The following is a 25,202-nucleotide window of genomic DNA, read 5'->3' on the forward strand; positions in this document are numbered from 1 at the left end:
GAGGAGCCGGACTGAGCCTGGACGAGAACCAGCGTTCAGCAGCGGATTCAGAGTTACGCGGATGGACCGACGCAGGCGGCTCTGTTGTCAGGGCCGAGCGGCTGCCGAGTGACCCCGAAGAGGCTCTGCAGCCAGGTGAGAGGAGCGAGTTTTTAAAGCGAGTAGAGCCCGAGAGCCGCAGAGGAAGGCTAGCGCAGGACGGGGACTGAAGCAGAGCTAATTGTTCAATGGTGCCATGGGGCATTTCTCCCAACTAATTATACTGCAGCATGCTTCTGTAGTCAAGTGTCCAGGGATGTAGTTCGCTCTGGTTGAGGATGCTGCTGCTGTTGTTGTTGCTGCTGCACTCTAACAGAGCAGTCGTTGTTTGTCTGCTCCCCTCCCCTCCCCTCCCCTATGTCTCGGTCAAGTCCACATGACACTCTCCAAGTTTATGTAATTACAGACTGGGACTCCAACCTTCACAGCTGAATAACACCAACTGGCCACTTGCAACCAGTCTACCTCCTGGGGTATCTAGATGCAGCCTTGCGCACGATTTATAGACAATATCCACCACACAGAAAGTTACAGTACAACATGCACCCCTTTCATGAAAATGTACACTTTAAATAAAAAACTACTATAAATTCCAACCCCAGAACAGAAGGTAACGTGTATATTCATGGTTTTCCTCAGTTTAATTGTGGAGTGGATCACTACATCTTCACATGTGTAGCATTAATCTTCGCAAGGCACCGAACCCCCAAACGGCTCCCTGTGCTCTGCATGCCAGCTGGATGGGTTGTGTGTGTGATATTTCATAATGGATAATAATAATGCTATGATCAAGGTCCATAGATGACAAAATAAAAACGGACCATACATACAATAAAATGCATATTAAAAAAACTTAAACATAGTAATAAATACATAAACAGCTTCTTCTCAGTTACTTCGGTTAATCATGCATACTTCACTCTGAACGGTTTCTAATGGGAATACTTTTCAGCGAAGAAATAGTTCCTATGAAAACTGTTAAGAGCGTAATTTGTAATTTAGGTGAATTGTCTCTGTGCTTAGCCACCCTTTTATGTATGGCTTTGGAGTAATCTAAGCGAACTGTGATGCAAAATCTCCTAAATGCACGTTGCTTTTTCTCCAGATCAGTCCTGTGTAGACTGTCACGCCTCTCAGGTTGGACCATGAATAAACAACCGAGCAAGGAGAGTCTGAAGGACAAGGTGAAGGGGATCTTTGGGTTGGGACCCCCGCGGCCACCGAGCAAACAGAGTGAAACTCGACCCTCAGAGTTCATCATTACAACTGACATCATCAAGGTGTGCCGACGAGATGAGCCTCTGTGCATTTTCCTGCTCACTCAAACTCGCCGTGCCTTTGTTCCCATCCCGTTGTGCTTTGTGTCATCGCCCTTCTTCTTCTTCTTCTTCTTCTTCTTCTTCTTCTTCCCCTTGATGCTTCCAGGAGCTCCACCCGGACTGCGGTCTTAGCAACCGTGTTCGCATGATGAACCACGTCTGTGATCTTGCCAAAACAAAGAAATTTGAGGAAGTGAGTCTGCTACAGTTGTGGCATTTCTTTTTACAGCGGTATGCGTTAACTTCTGTGTTTGTAAAACATCTGTGTGTGTGTGTGTGTTGTTTTAGCATGCGGTGGAGGCCTTATGGAAAGCTGTGGAGGACATGCTGACTCCAGAGCAGCCACCTGAGGCCAGACATGCTGTCCTGCAACTGCTGAGGGCCATTATACACGGACAGGTAGAGAGACGCAATACGCACACAAGCAAATACAACATGTGCTTGTAGTTGATGTCATTTCACAAAGCCGTGCTCATTGTTTATTTGAAGGGGGAGCGGCTCGGGCCTCTGAGAGCCTACTTTTTCAACGTGATCAGAGACTACCAGCCGTGCGGTGAGGACCTTTCTGATAGGCTGGAAGTCTTCAAGGCCTTAACCGAGAACGGGAAAGACATCACTTACCTGGAAGAGGACATAGGTAAAAACAACAGAAAAAGATGGGTGGTATTAGGAGACGTGTAGAGACAGAAATGACATGCCGTTGTATAGATTAATAACATACGTCTGTTTAGTTTAATATAAGAACAAGGTGGAGACTCTTAATTTACTTCTGTTATAATCTGGTGCTATAAATGAAATTACAAGGGGGCAGGGGGAGTTTTAATGATACGGGAAACATTGGTGTGTTTTTGTTTAAGCTAATATGAACCACTGTTGTACTAATGCTTCTAAGTGTTACTTGAAAAGGCATGACTAGTCTTTTACACATCTGTCTTGTCTCTTCTCTTATTTCCTCTCCTCCAGCACACTTTGTCCTCCTGTGGATGGACATCGGTCTCACCTCTGACTTTCTCCATGTTCTCGTAAACCTGGTGAAGTTCAACAGCTGCTACCTGGACCAGAATGTCTCCACCATGGTCCAGTAAGTCAGATGCAGACAAGCATATAACATGCATACAACATGCATACAACATGCATACAACATGCATACACACACTTCTGTTTTTCTCCAGAAAATGTTATTAACATGTTTTTGCTTCTGTTGTGCTCTCTGAAGGAACATCTGTCTCCTGTGCAATAGAACAACTTCTTCAACAGATATTGAGGTGGGTATTTTTTTATTTACATTTTTTTTGGTGTTAAACTGAAACAACTAAAACTACTAATTAAGAAAATATGCAGTTTAATATGTTTTCAATTGTCAGCCGTAGTGACAGTCAAATTAGCGCGCTTTGTTCAAACAGTTTAACGCTCAGTGCTGGCGGTCCTTGCTAGAAAGTTACTGTTTCTCACTCATAATAAGACACGTTACTGAGTCATGTATGTCCTTAAGTGAGTCAGAGGCTCACAAGTCCAACAAATATTATGAAATCTTTCCAAAGTTGCATCAAATGTACAAAATCACTGGTCCAAAGCCATTATTTACAGTGCATCGGGTAAATGTAGAAAATACAATTGCTAAATAAATGAACCTGAAATCAAACGCATCATTCTACTTCAGTAGTGTGGACACAGTATGTCTCACTATTAATACCGTGTTTACTTAATGCGTATGTATCGACACCAGAGACATCTTATGCACAGAGTGAAGAAATCTTATTTCATCAGGTTTATTCTCAAATGTGGGAATAGTTTCTTTGTGCTTAGTGTTATTCATTTGCAGCAACATGCTGCTACAGGTTTTGAAACATGCCAAGTGCAACATTGCCATAATTGGAGACCAGTGAAAGCTCACAGATGTCTTGAGGTCATAGCGTGTTTATAATCGTTTCCAGCACGACGGACTCTCACAGCGCTGATTGCATTTATGCCGAGATGGAATTCCTTAAACATTGAACCATGTGGTAGGAAAACGGGAACTTTCACGACCGTATCACAAGCAACACGGATCATCTAAACCTCTAATCATGAATACTTATTACCGGCAGAAATAACACTGCAAATCTAATGAAACTTAATTTATTTACCTCCAGAGTTGTTTGGTGTTTGAATTGTTTCACCTGATCGGTTGGGTATGCGCGCGTGTTCTTTGTGGTTGTGTCTGATCCAGGTGGCACTACAAGTACTGGATGCAGTGGTGTGTTACAACTGCCTGCCCTCGGACTCTCTCACTGTCTTCATCATCACACTCTGTCGTACTGTCAACGTCAAGGAGTTTTGTGAATCCTGCTGGAAGGTAAACACACACATACGCACACATACGCACACCTTTTGTCTGAAGCTTTGTTGCAAAAGAACATTATTCACAACCGCCTCCTTCGATCTTCTGTTTGTTGTGCTGCGCCTCTGCAGTTGATGAGGAAGGTGCTGGGGACTCACCTCGGCCACAGTGCCATTTACACCATGTGCCGCATAATGGAGGAGAGGTAATAAACGGTTCAAGAATAATTCTGAGCTTGTGCTGCATTGTGTATATATCTCTGTAATGGGGTGGGGAGGGTGTATGGTTCTCCTGTTGCATCCGTCTGTCTAACTACCTGCAACGTCCACCAGGGTGTACATGGAGGACGCACCGTTGCTGAGAGGAGCTGTGTTCTTTGTTGGGATGGCGCTGTGGGGCGCACAGACTCAATGCCCTTAAAAACACGCCGACTCTTGTTCTCCCGTCTTTCTACAAGGTAAACGCATACAGGACATGCTTTCATTCCCAGTAGGCATGTGCTCATAGGAAACCTTAATATCTTGGCCAAAAGGATTTCATGGCATACATTCTATGGAAACTAAACTAATGCATACTTTGGATGGCGTAGTCAGGAAAATCCTATTTTTAAAAAGAAGGAATGTTTTAAAAAAAAACTATTTATTGATCCGACTCTTATATCTTATTAATTCTTTAACTATTTATTGATCCGACTCTTATATCTTAATAATTCTGTCTACAAAACATCACATAGAAGAAAATCAATTTAATTAAGGTGATGCTAACTCAAAGATAATAAAAGGAACAATGTGTGGGATTTAGGGGTGGGATCTACTGGAAGAAAGAGGGGGGGAAACGTTTCTCATGTTGACCTGGCAGCTTGAATTTTGGTGGTGCGAAAGCACCTGAAGGCCACAGCATGTTCCTCTACAAGCTTGGAAAGGGAGGGTGAGGAATGAGTGGGTTGTGACTGAAACTGTACTTGATACTGTAAGTGTAAAAAATCAGTTTCAATAACTTTTGCCGTCTGACCTCTCACACTCAGGCCATGTCGTGTGCCAATGAGGTGGTGTCCTATGAAATCGTCCTCTCGATCACCAGACTGATCAAGAAGTACGGCAAAGAGCTGCAGGTGGTCACCTGGGACATCCTGCTGGGAATCATGGAGCGACTGCTGCAGCAGATCCAGGTACACACACACTCGCACTCACACTCACACACACCAGTTGTTTTCTGACCCGGCGTCTGGTCCGTCGTCACAGACGATCGGCAGTGCGGAGTTGAAGGCCATCGTGTACGAGCTGCTGACCACAGTGGAGGAGCTGTACGAGCAGAACAGCTACCACGGCTCCACGGAGAAGTTCTTCAGTCTGGTGGAGAAATGTGCCGACAAGAGACCCGTTAGTGCTTTTCAAATGTCCATCCCTCAGTCTCACCCTGTGTTCTCATTCTGTCCTCCAACCTACTGCGGCTACGTTTCTGATCTTACTCTTGTGTGACAGGATGCGTCGGTGCTGACCCTCATCTCGTACCGGGCCCAGTCCATCCAGCCAGCCAAGGACGGCTGGATTCAGAGCCTTCACCGCCTCATGGAGAAGTTCTTCAGGTAGGATGCACATGAAGAGGTTGGTGACGATATCTAAAGTCACTCGGACAAGCTTTTGTTGTTTTTCCGGGTAGCACGGTGGCTCAGTGGTTAGCACTGTCGCCTCACAGCAAGAAGGCTCTGGGTTCGAATTCCGGTCGTTCCAGGTCCCTTCTGTGTGGAGTTTGCATGTTCTCCTCGTGTCTGCGTGGGTTTACTCCAGGTACTCTGGTTTCCCCCACCATCATAAAGACATGCACCGCAGCCTCACCCCGGTTCGTATGGATGTGAATGATTGTTGGTGGTGGTCGGAGGGGCCGTAGGCGCTGATTGGCTGCCACGCTTCCGTCAGTCTGCCCCAGGGCAGCTGTGGCTACTGATGTAGCTTACCACCACCGTGATGACTGTGTGTGACTACTGGACTCTGGACTGTAAAGCGACTTCGGGTGACTTGTGAAGCGCTATATAAAATAAATGATTATTATTATTACGCATGTCCCCTTCTGTTCCCCATGACCCCTGTATAGTGCTGTAATCTTTCCTGTTATCTTCTATTTCTCTCTCAAAGGAACGAGACTCGCAGCGTGATACGGATCAAAGTGCTTCACATCCTGTCCTTTGTTCTCAGTACCAACCGACAGCTTTACGAGGTCCGTACGGTCGCACACATGCATCCTTACTAACAATCAAATCTACTGCCACTGTAATTATTACTACATATCTGTTTTGCTGTTGTACATGAAAGTGTGGTTCACTTTGATCTTTCTTTTCTCAGATGTACAGGTCAATCAAATTCCACAAGAAAAAAACCCCTCATATTTTCTACTTTGACTTGTTCCAGGATGAGTTGATAGAAATGGTGGTGGTCCCCCAGCTCAGTGCGATAGCTGAAGACCGAGACCTTGCTGTCCGAAAACAGGCCACCCAGCTCCTGGTGGACCTCGCTGAGGGCTGCAACACGCACCACTTCACCAGCCTGCTGGACATCATTGAGCGGGTAGACTCACACCTACACACACAAATAAATAAATTAATGTTTATGTTGTCTCACTTTAACCCCAATGAGGTAATTACATGTCAATCCCAGGCTTGATGAGGTAATGTCAGTGTTTTTTTGTTTGGTCTAGGTGTCAAATCGCTCTCTGCTGTGTTCGGGGCCCCTGGAGGTTTCTGAGCGAGACCCCACAGCAGAGTCTCCTGTGGAGGACGTCAGGACTGCTATACTGGGCCTGCTGGAAATCCTGCAGGTACACACGATGGCTGCATTTGACTAAAGTGACATTTCAGAAAGATGACATTTATAAGGATCAAACATTTTAAGATGCAATATTGTTCTTATGTCTTACAAACTTCATTTAAAAAATATTAAACTTTTTTTTTAATGGCTTGAAGCGGAAATAAACTGTTTATGGGTGAGACTTTTAGATGCCTGAAAAATGTCCTACGGGTTCTTCATATCAGTAATGTTTTTAAACATAATCGAGGATACATATTTTTGTTTAGTATAAACTTCTTGAGTTTTATCATTTAACCTGATGTCAAAATAATTGCGCTAAAACACTTTTTTTTGTTGTGTCGGAGTTGAGAACAATATTTACTTAAAGGGTACCTGTAGCCCAAAACAACAACGTGCTACATCCATTAGGCGCATCAAATAAATCATATTTTCCCCGCCGCTATTATCAACAAGTCACGCATAGCCCGAGGCTTTACATTTCTTTGTCAACATTCCGAGTCCGTGAACGCTTCAGGGCGCAGACATCTTGCCAGTTATTTACTCATGTCAAAGGTCACTATGACGTAGAGTCGTTGAAAGGAATTCAGCCAATCCGGAGCCACTTCTACACGCGTTGCTTCTTGGGATAGATCGGTGGCCTCAAGAATTACACAATCTGTATCAGGGGTGCTCAATACGTCGATCGCGGCGACCTGCCAGTCGATCGCGGCGTAGTATTGGTAGATCGCATGACATTAAAAAAAATTGGCCCGCCCCCCTGTCACTTTCTCTATAGCGCCACATTACAGCAGCAGCACGTCATTTCTGTCTCTACGTGTTGCGTTGACAGTCCTCTGCCCGCCGCGGAGCTCCCGACACCGGTTTGCGCGCATCGGGACGGACGGAGCAAAGAAAAAGTCACTAGCACCCCCGAACATGTCGGCCGAACATTGCATCAATGAAAGACATCTCCAGCGCTGGCTTATGCGCGATGTAGCTATCAAGCTCACGCTTTTGTGTAAAGCAGATTAGGTCTAATGTCACGATATCATCGGACATAAGTTCGTGCTCTTTACAACAAATGCACTCTATGTCTGTTTTTTGTGGCACACATTTCCCACAACTGCACCAAACGTCCGCCGACTTGCGTGCACGGTCCGCACGGTGAAGCATCTGGACCGGCGGTCCTTCGGCATCAACTTCATCAGAATCATCGCTATCGCTGTCACAATTCACTAAATGGGGATAGTCTGCTTTTAAAGGTTCAAACAAGTATCCAGTTGCTGAATCAGACAATCTTTCATCGTCCATATTTCGCCCGTTTTCTATATTATTATCAAGTTCTCAGCATTTGTTTGCGAGCGCTCGACGTTGTTTACATTGGTTTCTGAACACATCCGCTGTGGCTGGCTGTCGATCTATCAACGATGTGACGTCACACCACCTGCGCCATATTCAAGCACCAGTGCAATGAAGCTTGTCGGAGTTGAGGGACTTTGAACAGCCTAAACTACGTATTGTTATTGAATACTGGACCGTCAGTGCATGAATAACCTTTAGAAACACATTATCTTTTGATCTGGCTACATATTCGCGATCTCAACAGGTACCCTTTAATATTATTATTATTATTATTTAGTTTTTGTGAATCGTGGTGAATTGAAATCAGTCTGGTGAGTGACCGTCATCTCTCTCTCTCCTGGCAGAGCAAGCTTTACAGCCTACCAGCCGGTCACGCCAGTCGAGTGTATGAGTTGCTTATCGGCCACCTGCAGCTCCACTACAAGAATAAGTACATTTCAGCTATCGCTTCCAGTATTAGACTACAGGTAAGGACGGATGTTTCTGCATGTCTTACTCCATTTCTAAAGTGCATACACTTTTTTTGGTCCTTTACCTTTTTAAAAATCTCTCCTTCAGGTGTTTGACTTCTTCCTGATGATGCGAGCAGACTCTCTTCACCGCCTCGGAGTCCCCAACAAAGACAAAGCCATACGGTTCAGTCCTTACTGCTACTGTGACACCGGGTGAGGACGCACAGCTCTGACCTGCACCAGTTCCTCCACTAGATTGTAACTATTGTTATAAGTTAATTGTGCCCCTTTTTGTTGTTTCAGGGAGCCTGAGAAGCGTGCGAGTGAAAAAAAGTCTGCAGGTCCAACGTCTCCTCCTGCTGGCAGCCCGCCGCCCCCCGCTGCTCCTCCTGCTTCAACGGGCTCGATACGCGCGGCCTACCTGCCCTACGCACCGGCCTTCAATGTGCTGCTGCAGTGCCTCAAGATGGTACGCGCAACATTATTGTATCCATTGATAAGTAACATGCACAAATGTGTCTGCTATTTCTTGTATTGCTATTGCATTTGAGGTTTATTCCTCCTTGGTAGCTAATTACTTTGCACTTTTAAAGACATTAACTATGGTACTTTTTTCTCTTGTAGGAGACCGATTGGAAGGTCCTGAAGCTGGTTCTCGAAAAACTTCCCATGGCGCTGCAGTACAAAGTGCTGCTGCTCACGTCCCCTTGCAGCTTGGACCAGCTCTGTTCTACACTCTGCTGCATGGTAGAGCAAATATAGACGCAAGCAACAAAAATCTATACTTGCAAGTCTGTCCACACGTGATCAAATGTCACAATGCTGTAAGTTGCTCATGTTTTGTTCGTAGGTGACGGATCGACAGATCTCGGAGCGTCTGAAGAAGACCCCGGATGTATTCTCTCGCACTGAAGTTCAGTTGGCGGTGGTTCCTGTCCTTACAGCGATCACCTCCTACCACAACTACCTGGAGCAGTTGAGACAGGTACACTCGACGGTCCGGGGAAAGTAACGGATCAACTTCCCCAACAGGTTTCAAGGATATTCTTAAACTACCGCTTTAAAATTTGGGGTTACTTGGGTAGAAAAAAACAAACTTAAATGTCCTTATTTTTCAAAGAAAAGCAGTGGGTTTTTTTTCCTCTCCAATTATGATAATATTAAATTAATCAGAAATACACTCTATACATTGTTAATGTGGTAAATGACTATTCTAGGTGGGAACGTCTGGTTTTTAATGACATCTCTATAGGTGTATAGAGGCCCATCTCCACTGTCCTAATGGTAACTTGTGGTAATTGCCTTAGAAGACGAATGGAGGGTTAGAAAACCCTAAACTTTTCAACGGTAGTGCATGTTGGTTTACTGACTGCCAGAAGATCCACAGCATCCCATTATGGCTGGTCTCATATTACCAACACAAACACACATGGAAGCAGTTATTACCTTCGCATTGAAAATGCCGGAAGGTTATGTTTTGATCGCCATTTATTTATTTATTTATTTGTATGCGTGTTATTCGCAAATCTCAAAGTATTGAACCGAATCGCATGACATTTGGTGGGATGATTGTTTATTATCCGGGGACCAGTTGATTAGATTTTGGGATCGATCGGGTCAAAGGTCAAAGGTCATGAACAGGTCAAAATCTTTCGCAGAACTCAAAAAGTATTGAACCGAATCGCATGAAATTTGGTGGGATGATTGTTTATTATCCGGGGACCAGTTGATTAGATTTTGGGATTGATCGGGTCAAAGGTCATGAACAGGTCAAAATCTTTCGCAGAACTCAAAGTATTGAACCGAATCGCATGAAATTTGGTGGGATGATTGTTTATTATCCGGGGACCAGTTGACTAGATTTTGGGATCGATCGGGTCAAAGGTCATGAACAGGTCAAAATGTTCTTGAATCGCATGAAATTTGGTGGGATGATTGGTTATTATCCGGGGACCATTTGATTAGATTTTGGGATCAATCGGGTCAAAGGTCAAGGTCATGGAAAGGTCAAACTCCTTTTTTACCATAGCACGATACATTTTTGTCCAATTGGCATGCAACTAATGCCAAAATGTTCATAATTCAATGCCCAATCTTGTGATATGCGAAGGTATGCGCTCTACCGAGTGCCCATTCTAGTTTCCATGCTGGAATGACATTAGTACATTTCTTTCCCCTCTACAGAGAGAACTGGTTCAGTGCCTCGAGACCGGCCTCATTTACCGCTGTGCCAAGCAGTGCGTGGTGGCTCTTATGATGTGCACCGTGGAGATGCCTGACATCATGATCAAGCTCCTCCCCGCTCTAATCGTCAAGCTCACCCACATCTCTGCAACTGTTGCCATGGCCTCGCCTATGCTGGAGTTCCTCTCCAGTGAGCACCCAAAACGGCGTTTCTGGAAAAACTTCGTCAGTGTTTTGCTTTGAAGTTCCTCGTTGAATGTTCAAGGTGTATGATCGATGCGTTTCTTCTCTTCCGCGTCACAGCTCTGGTACGCCTTCCCCATCTGTATGCCAACTTTGTGGCTGAGCAGTACGTCAGCGTGTTTGCCATCTCGCTGCCCTACACTAACCCTTCCAAGTAAGCCCTCGCAGATACACAACCACGTGAATTCTCAAACGCACAGACGCACTCTGATCTGCTTGTTTCTACTGTTTCCATCATCAGGTTCAACCAGTACATCGTGTCTCTGGCCCATCATGTGATCGCCATGTGGTTCATACGCTGCAGACTCCCCTTCCGCAAGGACTTCGTTCAGTACATCACGAAGGTCTGCGCTGGTTTTTTCTTTTTTATTGGCCTATTTATGACGCGCAGATTCTATTTTATATATATATATAGCATCTGACGTGTGTATGTATAAAAAAAACACGAGTATAAATTGTACGTTGACATTAATCAACAGCTTTATTTAACTTGATCAAACTTTTAGCAAGAATGCAACTAAGCGCTTTTACAAACATTTTACTTTTTTTGAAATCCTCCTGGAACAAACCGCAGACCTGTGATGTTAAAGCATAACAGTGAATCTGGAAAATGTAATGATTCTAGTGTCAGAAATACAGGAGAGCAAAGGGCAAAACTGCCCCTAAGAAACATAATGTTGCCCCTGATATCACTAAGAGGGGCAACAAATGCCCCCATAATTTCGATAATTTGCTAGCTTTTTGTTGTGTCTGTTCCATCTGTATTACCTGCATTAGGTAGGTAAAAAACAAAATTAATAAATATAATTTCGAATTATAAAAAAAAAAGTTATAGTTGTTAAAATAATGTAATAAATAATGACCACATATAAATACAAATAAAATTGAATGCTATTGTCAGATTTTTTTAACAAACAGAAAACATAAATCAAAGAAAACACTTTGAATCTGTAGACTACTGCCTAATAATCTTATCATTGCCATTTTTTAATGATAATTGCTCATATACTGTGAGCCTAAATAAGTATCATTTTTGAACAAAGGTTAAATATTATTTCACAAGTTTAAAAAAAGTGCCTCAATTTCTTTTTAAATGCCCCTGGATTTCATTTGGTGGGGGCAAAAATGCCCCCCCTAAGAGATATGTAAATGTCCTACCCTGAACGAGTCATATCTCTAATCCTCCGACACTATTTGGTGTTGTCACTACCCTTTAACTTAACTACATTTATTTTATGCACCTCAATACTTTCACCCCGTTGTCTGTGTTCAGGGTCTGCGCTCCAACGCTCTGATGCCATTCGACGACGGTCACGGGCAAAGTTCCTTTCGCGCTCGAAGCACCAGCCTCAACGAGAGGCCCAAGAGGTAAAGCACGCGGTGACACACTGACGTCCAGACAAGCAGCCCCACACACAGCCCATGTGGCCATTGTCGTGTGTGAGGATTGGGGGGTTTCCAAGGCAACAGGTGACTGGCACTGTGGCGTGATGGTTGCAGTGACTCCTCTCAGATTGCCATGGTGATCATAAGTTTGTTTTATTTATTGTTTATGCTTTTTACATTTTGAAATTCCCACCATAATTATTTTTTTAAGTTTTAAAACTCACTTCTGCTCATTTAAATGACATCCGTGGGGTGGACAAAATAGCAGAAACACCTGCGTAATATATTGCAGTCTAAGGCAATAGCCCAACGGCTGAGTGGACAGATTTGTTGGCACCCAGATGTTTTTCATTCCTCCCTGTGGTGGTAATGGAATCTATTGTCGTGGATTGCATTATAATATCCAGATGTTTGTGTTGCCGTGTTCACCACCTGTAGAGTACCAAAGTCCAGTACTAAGCGTTGGGAAAGAACTAATCTGGTTTCTTTCTCTTGATGTCACATCTCACCATCCAACTGTTTATGACCATTGTAAAAACAAAGTACACAAAGACAAATGCACACCTTCACACAGGTATAAGGAAGCTTTTCTCAGCAAGGCGTCATTCTCATCGGTGTCCGTGTCGTCATCGTCCCGATAAGCTGCGATAAAAGACCCAAACGCAGTGTAGGTGACCGCAGAGAGGACCGAACTTCTGTCTGGATGCTTAATCAGCTGAGACTCGGATGTTTGCTGTGATGCACAGGTCCAACTGAAGAGGACGACAAAGATTTAGCCATTTTCCCCCTGTTGGCTCTACAAACATCACCCAATGATAAAAACACAATGTGTATTCACGTCTTTTTCATACAAACGAAGCATTTAAAAAGTCTCCTCGTTCATCTCATATTTCCACAGTGGACATTATAATGACCCAAAATAATGTAATGTGGGACCACACTCCACTCTGGATGGGCCGTTCCCTGAACAAATCTATTACACTGCTTTCCCATTGACATTTTTGCTTCTTTGTTTTTGCCCAGAGATTGCAGCCTTTTATTAAATCCCTTCTCTGTTGTGCAATTGCGTCTTTTTCCCCTCCAAGTCCCCTCATTTCTGGTTAGGTCGCTCACACCTAATGGTTCATTTATAATAATTTAAAAAACTCCCAACACCCTTGCTGTCATTGCAATCAAGCACAATCCTCGTTCCAGCTGTTCATAGCCATACTTGACGCCTCTGCTAACATCAGTTCTTCCTGATCTTCCATGTAAAAAAACACTTTCAATGTTCCATATTATGTGTTCATTCATCCAGTGAGCCGTCCTTGTGCTGCTCAGAGCCCACTTGTTGGGTTGGAGGGCTGCATGTCTGATTTTATCTGAATAATTTAGCACCCCTCTCTACTAAAATCCTTTATAAGGTTATGGGAAACTTTTAGGTTAAATTTGGGTTTTCCAAAAGCCTTGATCACTTTTTTTTTTCTTTCTTTTTTTACATCAAATTACCAATGTACGAATAAGTAGATTAACGTCTTGTCATTCATTGGCTCCCTTAGTGTGTTTAGTCCAGACTTGCTGTGCTCCAACCCTCAGGTCTAACCCAGCGTTTCATTTTCAGTTGGATAATTTTCTTCCCGTTAACCTTCTTAAGTCAGGCCTGTGCTGAGTCCATCCCTACTTTACTTCTCCTGTACTAGTCCTCGGCTTCACTATGTACCTGCTGTGTGAAATAATGTTTATTTTGTTGCTTTCCTAAATAATTTCTGTGTGCATTTTCTTTTCTGAGTAGCAGAAGCTGGTTTTCCCTCTGCTGTAGCTTGTCTGTTTTTCCTTTTTTTAAAGCTTGTTTATCCCTTTTTTGATTGTTTATCCTCTTTGTTAATCTGCTCTCCTGTAATCTAAGTCAGTGTTCACTGCTGTTAATTTTCACCTTGTTTTTGTTTTCTTTCAATTCTTCATTTGACCCCCTGCCCTGCATCCTGCGATTGGTTGCCTTGTGGTTTTGGGGGTTGGTCCGTGTCATCTTGGATCCCTCTTGCACTGTTCCTGGCCCCTCCCTTCTCCTGTGACCTCTGCCCGTTGACCTTTTGTTACCCTGCCCTTTTTGTTCCCTGATCCACCCCCCACCCATGCGTGGCGTGTGCCCTTTGCTCTGGTGCCAATTCCTACCGTCTCCTGATACGCCTCCATACCCCCCCGACCCCCACAATCCAAAACCACCCTCACGATGACCCACCCCCTTACTGCCCACAACCACCAAATCATCAACCCGGCCCCGTTCCCCCTGCCGTTCGCCGTTGGGTACTCGTCACCGCCAAGTCTGCGAGCAGTGAAAGTGGCAAAGGCGGCAGCAGCGGTAGCCAATAGCAGCAGCTCTCCGGTTAAAGAGCTGAGGGATCTGTCAGCCATGGATGCATTCCGCTCCCGCAGCATCAGTGTCTCCGAACACGCGGTCCGCAGGTTAGAGAAGAGCCTTCTGGGTAACCAAACAAAACAACAACAACAACCCAAACACCTGTCTCTTCCTCCATGGGATGGGGTGTCGGGTCATTGTCTTGCGGGTCCGTTGGGTGGTTTGTTGCCAGGGTCACCTGGAGCGCTTGGTGCATGCTGGAGGAAGGTGTGTGTGTGTGTGTGTGTCTCTACCTTTTTTTTGGTTGGTTTTGGTCTGCATTCAAACACATGCTGTTTTAGATTTTGTTTTCATGATTTGCTCTGGCATGCACTTCTTGCACATCGGAAAACATTTGTTTTTTGCTCTAACACCAATTGTGCTTTTTATTTTCATCAAATATTTTTGTTTTGCTGGGTGTATTTCTGACTGGTTTTGATCTGCCCAACAACCAATGAATGGCAGGAGGGATAGACGCAAAGAAACGAGGGCACGCTATCCAGATTGACAACAATCGCCTCACCTTGCCGGGGTCACTTTGGCTTCCTCGGCCAGTGACGGCAACACGACGGCTTCGTTTGCTTGCTTGACTTTTTGTTTTGTTTGCACCACCGACAAACGCACTCTGTGCTGCTCCGACCACGGCAGTCTGCTCGTGTGGCATGTTTAAACTAGCTGGGCAGATGTGAGCTTTTACATCTTTGGTTCCTGACTCAAATCGATTCATATCAGTATGCACATATACAGAAACACTCTGTTTGACTCGTCTTCAAACCTTTATGCTCCAGCTATATATCTGTGCTTGTCAGATGTACCGTCTAACATTGCAGTTGTGAGATATTTAATACGTCCTGCCCAACAGACGGCAGCAAAAGCTCAGCACTTTGAAACTTTTAAAGTATTTTGTTAATTTAATTCACCATGACACATTATCATCCTAAAACAACTGCAGTGTGGATCTTCTTACACTTCTAAATGCCTGCAAATCGGCTGTTTTCTCAAACGGTTTGGCTTGAAAGGTTTTCTGTTTCACGGGTTTCAGTTCAGACAACATGACCATGTTAAGTTTTTAGACTTTAAACGCGTGATATTGAGACATTCCCCTAAAGATGTTTTGTTTAAGCTGAGCTTGTGTTGTGACGCTCATGCATCCCTACTGACATTTCTTCTGCACCTGCATGAAGAAAGCAAAGCCTTATGAATGCCATAATAGTCAGTTATTATTTCACTTTATTTAATGCATTGAAATGGCAAAATATGTGATGAACTATATCAGAAAGCGGTGAACACGCCACTTGTTTCAGTCGTGAGTTTCATGGTCATGTTGTTTGCCGTGCTGCTAGACTTTGAAGTGAAAAATGAATCCATATAGAAAAATGGTAAGTACAAATTGTGTGATAGGGTGGTTTATTCACACGCTGGGACTTGGTCTAAGTGCGAAGTTTCTTGTTCAATATGCAACGCTGTATACAAATTATCCTTATTTGATCCGTGTTTAGCTTCTCTGTGGTTCTTAATGAAAAGGAATAAACAGTCTACCTGCCTTCTATACTCTCCACACAGATGAACAGACTTCACATTTGGGCTCAGTCATCCCATCGTCTTGTCGTAAATTTGCTTCAGACTCATTATGACTGAAGTATCGAGGCCTGATGAGACTGATCTTAACATCTGTAAAGGTTCTTTTAACCTGATCTGCAGGTTGAGCACTCTGTATCCACAACAACCATCACCAAGAGGTGCAGCTCACTCTACATCGAACACCAATAAAGAGATTTGGCTGCAGCAAATACTCATTAGTTTACAGTTGGACACATTCACTCACACAGCTTCTACCTGCTGGTTGCTCTGCCATCCTGTAGCATATTTATCATGTGTTGCACCATAGAGCCCGTATGCACTTTCTATACAGAGATTATCAGCAACTTGGGAAATAACGTGTCGTAACGCAGCTTATGAAGCGACTTATACCATGTCCCAGTGTGTGTGTGTGTGTGTGTGTGTGGGGCTAAAGTTATCTGTTGGTGCATTTTCTTGTACCCACACGTGGATGCATTGTGCTGCATGTGATACTAACAGAAACATTGGTGTATTTCTGTCTGTATGTCCCGAGCTTGCATGTAACTGGTGTTCACCGATGACCTGTTTCACTACATCCAGAGCCTGTGTGCCTCCCTCCTCCACCGCTGTCCTTCTTGCTGTTGTTTAACTTTGTCTCTGCTTCCTCCTGCAGGATGCAAACCTCGACCACCACCTCCAGTCTGGGCTCCGCCGATGAAAACGCGGCGACTCAGGCGGACGAGGGGCTAAAGACCGTCCACCTGGAGCTCACGGAGACCTGCCTGGACATGATGGCACGATATGTCTTTTCCAACTTCTCCGCCCTGCCCAAGAGGTGTGCAAGAACGTATTTGCGTCATTTTTTTATCAGTTTGTATGTTGGTGCTGTTTAGTAAAAACATCGTTATCGCTTCTCTTAGGTCTCCCATCGCAGAGTTCCTTCTGGCGGGCGGTCGCACTATGACCTGGCTGGTGGGCAACAAGCTGGTGACCATAACAACCGGAGGAGGGATCAGAGCGCAAGCGCTGCTGGGCCTGGACATCGCTGAACGCCTGGGAGGAGGAGGGGAAATGACGAGGTGAGAGCATGCTTCAAAACCAATGATTGGATATTCAGCGAGCTCGCTGTGACTCGAGGGATGCTGTCTGTCGTCCGTTGGTCGGTCCGCCTCCTTTAGTCCTGACGACAACATTGGATGGATTGACATGAAGTTTGGTCCAGCTATTCTTGTCCCCTTGAGGATAAACTTCATCCATTCCTTGATTTTGCATCGAGCGCCATCAACATTTCAATTGGTCCAATACTTTAGTTTTGCAGGCATTTGATTATAAACCAAAGACATCCGCCTCAGCTGTAAGTCGTGCTAACTGCTAACTAGCGAACATTAACATGCTAAACTAAGCAGATGAACACGCTAAACATTTAAATCTGCTGAACTTGAACGTGTCCTTGTTGTGCACGTGTAAACGTTTACCATCTAGCCCGACGCGCCGCTCGATATGCAAAACGTCACAGCGCCGCCAGCATAGCTCTAGCGTTTTTATTCTTTTTAGCTGCTTTTTAATATTTCTTCCTGCAGGTCCGATCCGTCGCTCCACACCCGGATCACCAAAGAAGCTCCGGCCAAACTGGAGTCGCAGACGAGCCAACAGCACAACAGAGCCACGCGCATACGGGTCCGCTCCATGTCAGGTAATGCATACATTCAGCTGCTCGACGGGTAACAAACATCCCACAATGCACCGCAGTCTGACTATGGATTTGGTATCAAAGAATAGTCTAAAGTTTGTGGGATAATGCTAAAATAGCTCAAACTAAACTTTCTTTTGCAAGATGTCTGCAGCCCAAATGTTGTTTTATGAAATAAAAAAATTTTAAGCATCATTTTAAAGAGCCGTCAAAATATGTTGCTTTCCCGCTGTCTTGGAATGAGAAATATTCAGGTGGCCTTTATCCTCCATATATTATCAGCCACGGTTTTATCTGTGCCTGTCTGTTGTTTCGTGGCCTTTTGACTGCAACCCACTCTCCTCCTGTCAGAAACACGTCATCGTGGCGTTATTCATCATTATTCAGTCCAGTGCAACGTTATACTTCTTGGCTTTGATCTTCCATGCATTATGTTCCGTCTGTTCTTTGTATTGTCTGTTTAGTATTTCTGGATGACATAAGGAGTCATAACTTTTAATGTGGTTAATCTTTGTTTTGGGTGTCTTGGTGTCTACAGGAGAGTGTTGAACTAAAGCAGATGCAACATTTAAAAAATCATATTTATATCTTATAAAATGAGCTTACTGTATTTAATGAGGGTAAAGTAAGGAGAAAGGCTGACTGATGATGACGACCTTTCTCTCTCGTTGCAGGTGGCCACGCTCTTCGTTCCGGTCCCGCTCAGAGTCTCAGTCCTCTGGTGTCCCCCTCTGAGGGGGAGTTGGCCGCTCCACTGTCTCCCCCCTCGGTTTCCACCCTGGATGGTCTGGGTCCTCCCTCTTCCACCTCCGCCGCCCCGTCTGCTCCCCCTCCTCTCAAAGACAAACCCAGTCTGGCTGAGTTCATCCCCATGCTCACACAGGGCTGGGCAGAGATCTTCATACGGAGACCGTCTGGTATGCAAACAGATGACCCCTCACCACGTCTCTGAGGATTGTTTTTAAACACAAGACCCAGTTAACTACAAATAAACTAAGTAACAATAAAACAGACTATTTATAACCCAGAGGAGGTGCTTTTTATATTGTATTATGTACCTTTTAATCTGTCCTCGATTATTTTCTGGACAATGTAACAATGAAGTTGCAGTAACTTGAAACCTAGAAAAAGGTTTTTAATTCATAACGCAACATGGATTATACTTCATTCTTTGTCATTTCAGGGTTATTTCATATTCAGTTTTTAAATTCTAGAGCATCCTTATAGTTTGAAAAAAGTGTGTTGTTGAATTTACAACACACCACAATGTTTTTCAGCAGATGTTGCATGTTTGAGTTTGCTTGAAGCCAGCGGGCCAAACTCTTATTTGAAGTGTGGTTGTGTGAAGTACTTATCCATCGTTGGTGTAGTCGTCTGTCTCGATGTGTTCCTGTGGACACGGGCAACATGTATGTTAGCCGTTTGAAACGGGTTTTCCTAAAGCATTCTTTTCTGTCGTCCCAGGTAACACAAGCTGGCTGATGTGTCTGGAGAACCCGCCCAGTCCCTTCTCCTCCGAGCTCGGCAACATGCCGCTGCAGGAGCTCTCCACCGTCCTCATGGCCATGGATGGCGTGAAGGAGCGTCCCGGCCAGACGGCCAGCGCTCCGGCCAGCTCCGCTGCGCCAGCGCCGCCCGCCGAGCCGCCGACCCAAACGCACAGCAACGTCGGAGGGAAGGCAAACCTGATGCAACGCTCAAGCGCTGGTGGGTAACGGTCCGTTAAGGGACGGAGCTAAGAGCCGACTTGCCTGGATGTGCGCCGGTCATTGATGGTCAAAGGTCACCGCTCTGACACGCCGTTTGTTTATCAATCAAATGTCTTTTTTGCAGAAGCCTCGTGTTCAGTGATGTTCATTGTCTCTCCTCCTCTGGGGCTCGTCTGCCTCCAGTTAATTATGTTCACATTTTCTCTTTTATTTACCTCATCAATCAATCTTTTTTTTCTTTTTTCCTCTGTCTTTTTTGAGTTTTCTTTTTTCTCCTTGTTCTGATTTAGTTTGTTTTCATGTTTTTTCATCCTCACCCCTCCATGCTGGTTTCTGATTGGCGTCATGCGCCACCGACCGGTCCTCTGGTGTCCCGACTGCAGAGGGCAGCTCTCTCTGCTCGCTGGGTTTGGGCTCCGCCCCCCCAGACCCTCCGGGCCCCCCAGGCCCCGGCAGGTTGCACAGGAGCATTTCCTGGGCAGGTACCGTCCACATGTGTGCCTTTTCTCCCCCTCCAGAAAACTCTCGGTGTAGTTTATTTCTTCTTACTTGCACGATGGAGGAGTCTGCCAGCATGAATGAGATCTGATAATTTTTTTTTTAAATTTTAGCCCCTTTACTGGAACTTCTAAATGTTGGTCATACATTATCTCTTACTTGCTATTAATCCTTTTCATCCTCCTGTTACCTTTGGGGTCAATTTGACCCCATTCTATGTTTACGGTCTCAAAAAAAATGGACATCATTTTTTTTTGCTTCATATTTCATGACTTTTCCTAATTTTTTGTGGTCAACTGGGAACACATATTCTTCTTTGGGGTCAATTTGACCCCAGGCTGTTTGTCACTGTCAAATATATAAGAAATATCAACTTATTTATTTAAAAGGCTATTTAGGTAGTCAACAAACAAACATAAAGTACTTAACACTTAAACTTGGGAAACAATATTAATTCTAATAATTTTCTGGAGGTTTCAATTGCTGGGTCAAATTGACCCCAAGGGTAAAAGATGTTAGTACATTTGAAGGTAACAGGAGGGTTAAAACATTTCATTGAGGAAAAAAAAACATTCTTTGGATCTTAGAGGAATAGTTTGACATTCTGCTAATATGCTCCATCATTTTTACATGCAGTCTGTGGTTTAATCCATAAAACACGACAGTTTGCAGTTACACAGGTTTTCTATCCATCCCAGCTAGAAAGTGAATTTGTATTCCCCACAATGTCTCCTACTTCCTCGTAAGTGATGTATGACGTGTAGGACCTGTCCCAGGTGGCTTTGTGTGACTGCTGCAGCTTTATACTCAACTTTGCAAGTGAAGGAATTTATTATTTCTGCTTCACCCATCCGTCTCACGGGAGGGAGTCGCTGACAGCGTGCCTGCCTTTGGATCAAATGGTCCCATGTCACTAAACATTTATTTCTTTACCCTCCATGACTTTTGTTCCCCTCCCTAATCATTTTCTCTAATTTTCTGACTATGAAATATAGTCCCTGGTTAACCTTTTTTTTTTTTTTTTTTACCTTTGACCCCTTGCTGTTAACAGGAAAGGCCAGAACTCATCCAACTAATACTTTTTCAGAGCTGCAGCTTTGATGGCCATCGCTCACGTGTCAAATAGACTTCTCCCTCCTGGAAGATCCAGGACTTAGTCCGGGCTGCTGTTGCAGAGCTTTAGGGCCGAGAGAACCCACCAGGCGGATGCATGTGTTCTGTGAAAATTAAGTAACAGATCCAGTAAAGCATAGATGCTGCGTGGATCCATCTCTAATCGCTCTCCGTTGCTTGTGATCTTAATGTTGATTTGCATCCGTGTGTTTTTTTTCTTGCTGCCTTGAGTTGGTCTGATCAATGTGGATACGTCTGCTTCATGTTGATGTGATTAATTATTTTACTAATTTTGTACTGTACTAGAATTTCAGAGGGAATGTGTCAGACTGATAAAATCATTGATGGGAGTCTTACACCTGCACATGCCTTTTGTATCTGGCTGGGTACATGTGGCAGGGAGGGTTACATCAGTTTGTGTGTGTGTATCAAACTATTACCCACACGGTTGTCGCTCTGTCCTGCTGTAGACTCTGTGGTGGTGCCGGAGGAGGGGTCGGGGGTCACCACAGCGCACACCCCATCCGATTGGCTGGAGAGTGAAGAGTTTGAGGCGATGCCCTCCGATCCCATCTTTATGTCTGCGGACAAGTTCACAAAGACCCCCCCGGCTGGAACGCTAAGCAGGGTAGGTTGTAGGTTCACTCTTCTCTTTCATTCTGCACACACACAGCCGTCTGATGTTGACTTGAGCCTCCGGCAAGTAATCAACATACCATGTGTGTAACTCCATGGTTAACAACAATACAGACGAATAGACCTGTGGCAGCGTTTTGGTCTCTACTTGTCGCGACAAGCTCTGAAAAGATAAAATACATCATCACCACTCCACCTGCTGCTGTTTCATTATCAGCTGATAAGAGATTCAATTACACTTTCAAAGGCTTTCCCTACCCGTGCTCCTGCATAATGAGGGGAATGCCAGCATTTTAATTCTGTGGCGTTGCATGTTTTTAACTAATACACCCACAGGTATGGTCCTTTAAAAACAAACACAAAAAAAACAATAAAAGTCTTCCCTTTCCTGTTTTAAAATGGACTCTAATCTTTCGCCTCCAGTCGTCCTCAACCTCCAGTCAAGATGACGAAAAGTCAACGCTGGAGGAAGTGAGCGAGGGAGCGATTCCAATCGATCAGCCCATCCCGGGACCGTCCACCCCGGGCGGCCAGGGGCCCGAGCTTCCCTTCCAGACCCACACTCAGTCCCCGGGTCATGGGCTCAACAAGTCCAGCTCCTCTCCGGAGCTCCAGACTTTACCCGAAGCGTTCTCCAAGGCTGCTTTTGAGTCCGAGACTGTGCCAGGAGACGCGTCGCGGCCCAGAGCGCCTTCAGACGCCAAGCCTCGGCAGCCTCCGATTGAGAAGCAGAAGTCTGAGGGCAGCACGGGAGGAGACGTCATCGGACCCGGAGGTCAGACTCAGGGCAGTGAAGGGCCGAGCGTCGTGTCGTCTCAAAGTGGAGGAGCAAGGATGAGATTAGAGTTCCCAGCAGCACAAGCTGGACCCATCTCCCCGAGCGGAGGCCATCGACCCCGAGGTCACACCATCTCGGTGTCGGCGCCTTCCTCCAGGAGGGAGAGGAGGACGGAGAGGGACTCGTACCACAGTCGCCCTGGAGCCAGCTACACCGAGAAGATCTCTGGACTGAGCCCCAGGTAATCCAAGCTGGAGTTAACGCCTCACGGTCTTTTGCCTTCCGCCAACACTTTTTATAGTACAATAATAATAAAAAAGTAAGTCATTGAATTTTCAAAACTCAGTCCTTTATATACGTCTTAAAAAGCTATAGAATGTCAAAATTCATAGTATGTTGATGAGTCATTGTATAGTTTGTTGAATTTAATTAGTTTGTTGGAAAAGCCGTCTTAAAGTCAAAAGTTATATAGTAGTAGTAAAAGGTGGTATATGATAAAAGTTATTTAAAAGGTCTTTGCATACTATGTTGCAAAAAGCCATAAAATGGTCATCTTAAAGAATGTTAAAGTACTTTAAAAAAGGTAATTGTATGGTTTGTGATATAGGACGTGTCATTGTGTATACAGTATGTCCAACAAATGTAGTAAAGTAACGAATAAGAAGTCATAAATATCGAAAAAATGACAAATGTATATGCTTTAAAATGTCATCGTGGTATTTATTGTTGGTCGTCTCCAGCTTCGTGTTCCTCCAGCTCTACCACTCGCCTTTCTTTGGAAACGAAGCCAACAAGCCTGTGCTGCTGCCCAAAACTCAGGCAAGTTGACTCCTCCGGCTGACCTGGGATCTGTTGCAGTGCTGTTCGGTGTCCTTTACAGCGTTTGTTCTGTGTGATAGGTGATTGACCGCGCTGTGAAGGTCCTGGACCAGATGCCTCCTTATGACACCCATAAGATTGGCGTGGTGTTTGTAGGAGCTGGTCAGGTGAGAACACGAGGACATTGATATTCATATAAAGTACATCAGAGTAAACCCCATCGTGACTTCGTCCTGTCCACGTCTCTTCAGGTCAGCAATGAGGTCGCCATCTTGTCCAATGAATACGGGTCGAACCGCTACGCCGCCTTCCTCACGGGCTTGGGCAAATTAATCCACCTGAAGGACTGCGACCCCGACCAGATCTTCCTCGGAGGGCTCGACCAGTACGGAGACGACGGAGAGTTCACCTACTGCTGGCATGATGACATCATGCAGGGTGAGCGTGGGGGGGGGAAAGAGCCGTACTCGTGATCATTTCGTCATGGTTTGTGTTCCACATCCAGTTGGCTTGTGGTCGATGAACTCCCGTCTCCGCAGGCATCTTCCACATCGCCACGCTGATGCCCAACAAGGAGAGCGACAAGGGCTGCTGCAACAAGAAGCGCCACATCGGCAACGACTTTGTCATGGTGGTGTACAATGACTCTGGAGAGGACTACAAACTAGGCACCATTAAGGTACATGGAGACACACACACACACACACACACACACACACACACACACACACACGCACGGCGGAAATCTGCGGGACTTTGAAGCAAGTCTAATCTCTTTTTTTACGCCGTCCCCTTTAGGGTCAGTTTAACTTTGTGGAAGTCATTATAAAACCTCTGGATTTTGACTGCAACCTGGTCACCCTGCAGGCCCGCAAAGGTGAGTCGGTCACTGTGGGAAAAGTGGGTTTTTTCTTATATTTATATATGTAGTTTTTCTTGTATTCCTCATTCTTCCCTCTTTCTCTCAGACTTGGAAGCATTAGTTGACACGACGGTGGCAAAAATCGTTTCGGACCGCAACCTTCCACTCCTGGTCCGACAGATGGCTTTGCATGCAAATGTAAGTCTTCCCCTTATCTCTTAACTCTCTCTCTCTCACTCACTCACTCACTCACTCTCTTCGTCTACCTGCAGATGGCCTCTTTGGTGCATCAATACAGAGCCAACCCCTCTGATGCTTACGCCTCCAAGTGGCTGGCGCGGTTACGGCACATCAAGCGTATTAGGACGAGGGTAAGAAAACACACACGGAGGTTGTTGTTGTTGTTCATCACGGACACGGCGTCGACTTATTTTAAAATCTCAATCCATCCGGCTCCCTCAGGCCCAGGAGGACATCCAGGCCCGCTCGACCTCCGGCATCTCTCTGACCCAAGGACACACTCAGCAGAAGTCGTTTCAGCAGAGCGCTCCGTCACAAAGCCAGGAAGCCTCCGGGCAGAGGAAGAGACTGGTGTCCACAGTGGATGATTTCACAGATTTTGTTTGAAAAAAAAGGAACCACACACACACACACCTCTGCATAGACCTCCTGACATGCACAGACCTCATTAAGAGCAGAGGTGAGTTTTACTCTTCAGACTAAACACAGATTTGGACTTTAATCAATTGAAAATTTGCATTGGGGAAAACTTATGAGCTTCGTGGTATAATAACAATAAAGGCTTATTTTGTGATGAAGATATTGATATGTGAAGACTAATTTCTGCATAGACTTCAAAAAGTGCTTCACGCGTTGCACTTTTTCTATGGTGTTGAGTCGTGATGTTTCTGACGTGCAGCGTGAGTAAAGTGGTAAAGAACACTACGTTTGAGAGCCAGTGTGTTTGTAACGGTGTGAAATAAAGTGAACATGGAAAAAGGTTTGATATTTGTGGTCGCTTCATTGGAGAACAGACCTGTAGTAAAACGGATGTGGGTATGATTGAAATATTTGATGT

General features: G+C 44.9%; 1 protein-coding gene across 1 annotated transcript; it reads left to right on the top strand.

The window, feature by feature from the left end:
* On the top strand, nucleotides 1–25,127 carry tsc2 (TSC complex subunit 2). The gene is given in 42 exon segments (XM_056410046.1): nucleotides 1–135; nucleotides 1,145–1,319; nucleotides 1,465–1,551; nucleotides 1,647–1,757; nucleotides 1,848–1,995; nucleotides 2,322–2,439; nucleotides 2,575–2,623; nucleotides 3,568–3,693; nucleotides 3,810–3,883; nucleotides 4,011–4,076; nucleotides 4,078–4,135; nucleotides 4,703–4,846; nucleotides 4,920–5,057; nucleotides 5,160–5,263; nucleotides 5,811–5,892; nucleotides 6,084–6,239; nucleotides 6,370–6,489; nucleotides 8,165–8,287; nucleotides 8,379–8,485; nucleotides 8,576–8,741; nucleotides 8,897–9,019; nucleotides 9,123–9,257; nucleotides 10,457–10,646; nucleotides 10,760–10,853; nucleotides 10,941–11,043; nucleotides 11,973–12,067; nucleotides 14,387–14,527; nucleotides 16,693–16,854; nucleotides 16,940–17,098; nucleotides 17,600–17,712; nucleotides 18,384–18,626; nucleotides 19,174–19,416; nucleotides 21,500–21,657; nucleotides 22,089–22,684; nucleotides 23,184–23,262; nucleotides 23,343–23,429; nucleotides 23,514–23,700; nucleotides 23,802–23,941; nucleotides 24,061–24,139; nucleotides 24,231–24,322; nucleotides 24,397–24,495; nucleotides 24,587–25,127. Coding segments are annotated over 41 exon segments (5,595 nt in total). The 5' UTR covers nucleotides 1–135; nucleotides 1,145–1,184; the 3' UTR covers nucleotides 24,752–25,127.
* Nucleotides 25,128–25,202: the final 75 nt, after the last annotated feature.

This window comes from Pseudoliparis swirei, chromosome 24 (assembly GCF_029220125.1).
Source record: "Pseudoliparis swirei isolate HS2019 ecotype Mariana Trench chromosome 24, NWPU_hadal_v1, whole genome shotgun sequence".
In the NCBI taxonomy this organism is placed as follows: Eukaryota; Metazoa; Chordata; class Actinopteri; order Perciformes; family Liparidae; genus Pseudoliparis; species Pseudoliparis swirei.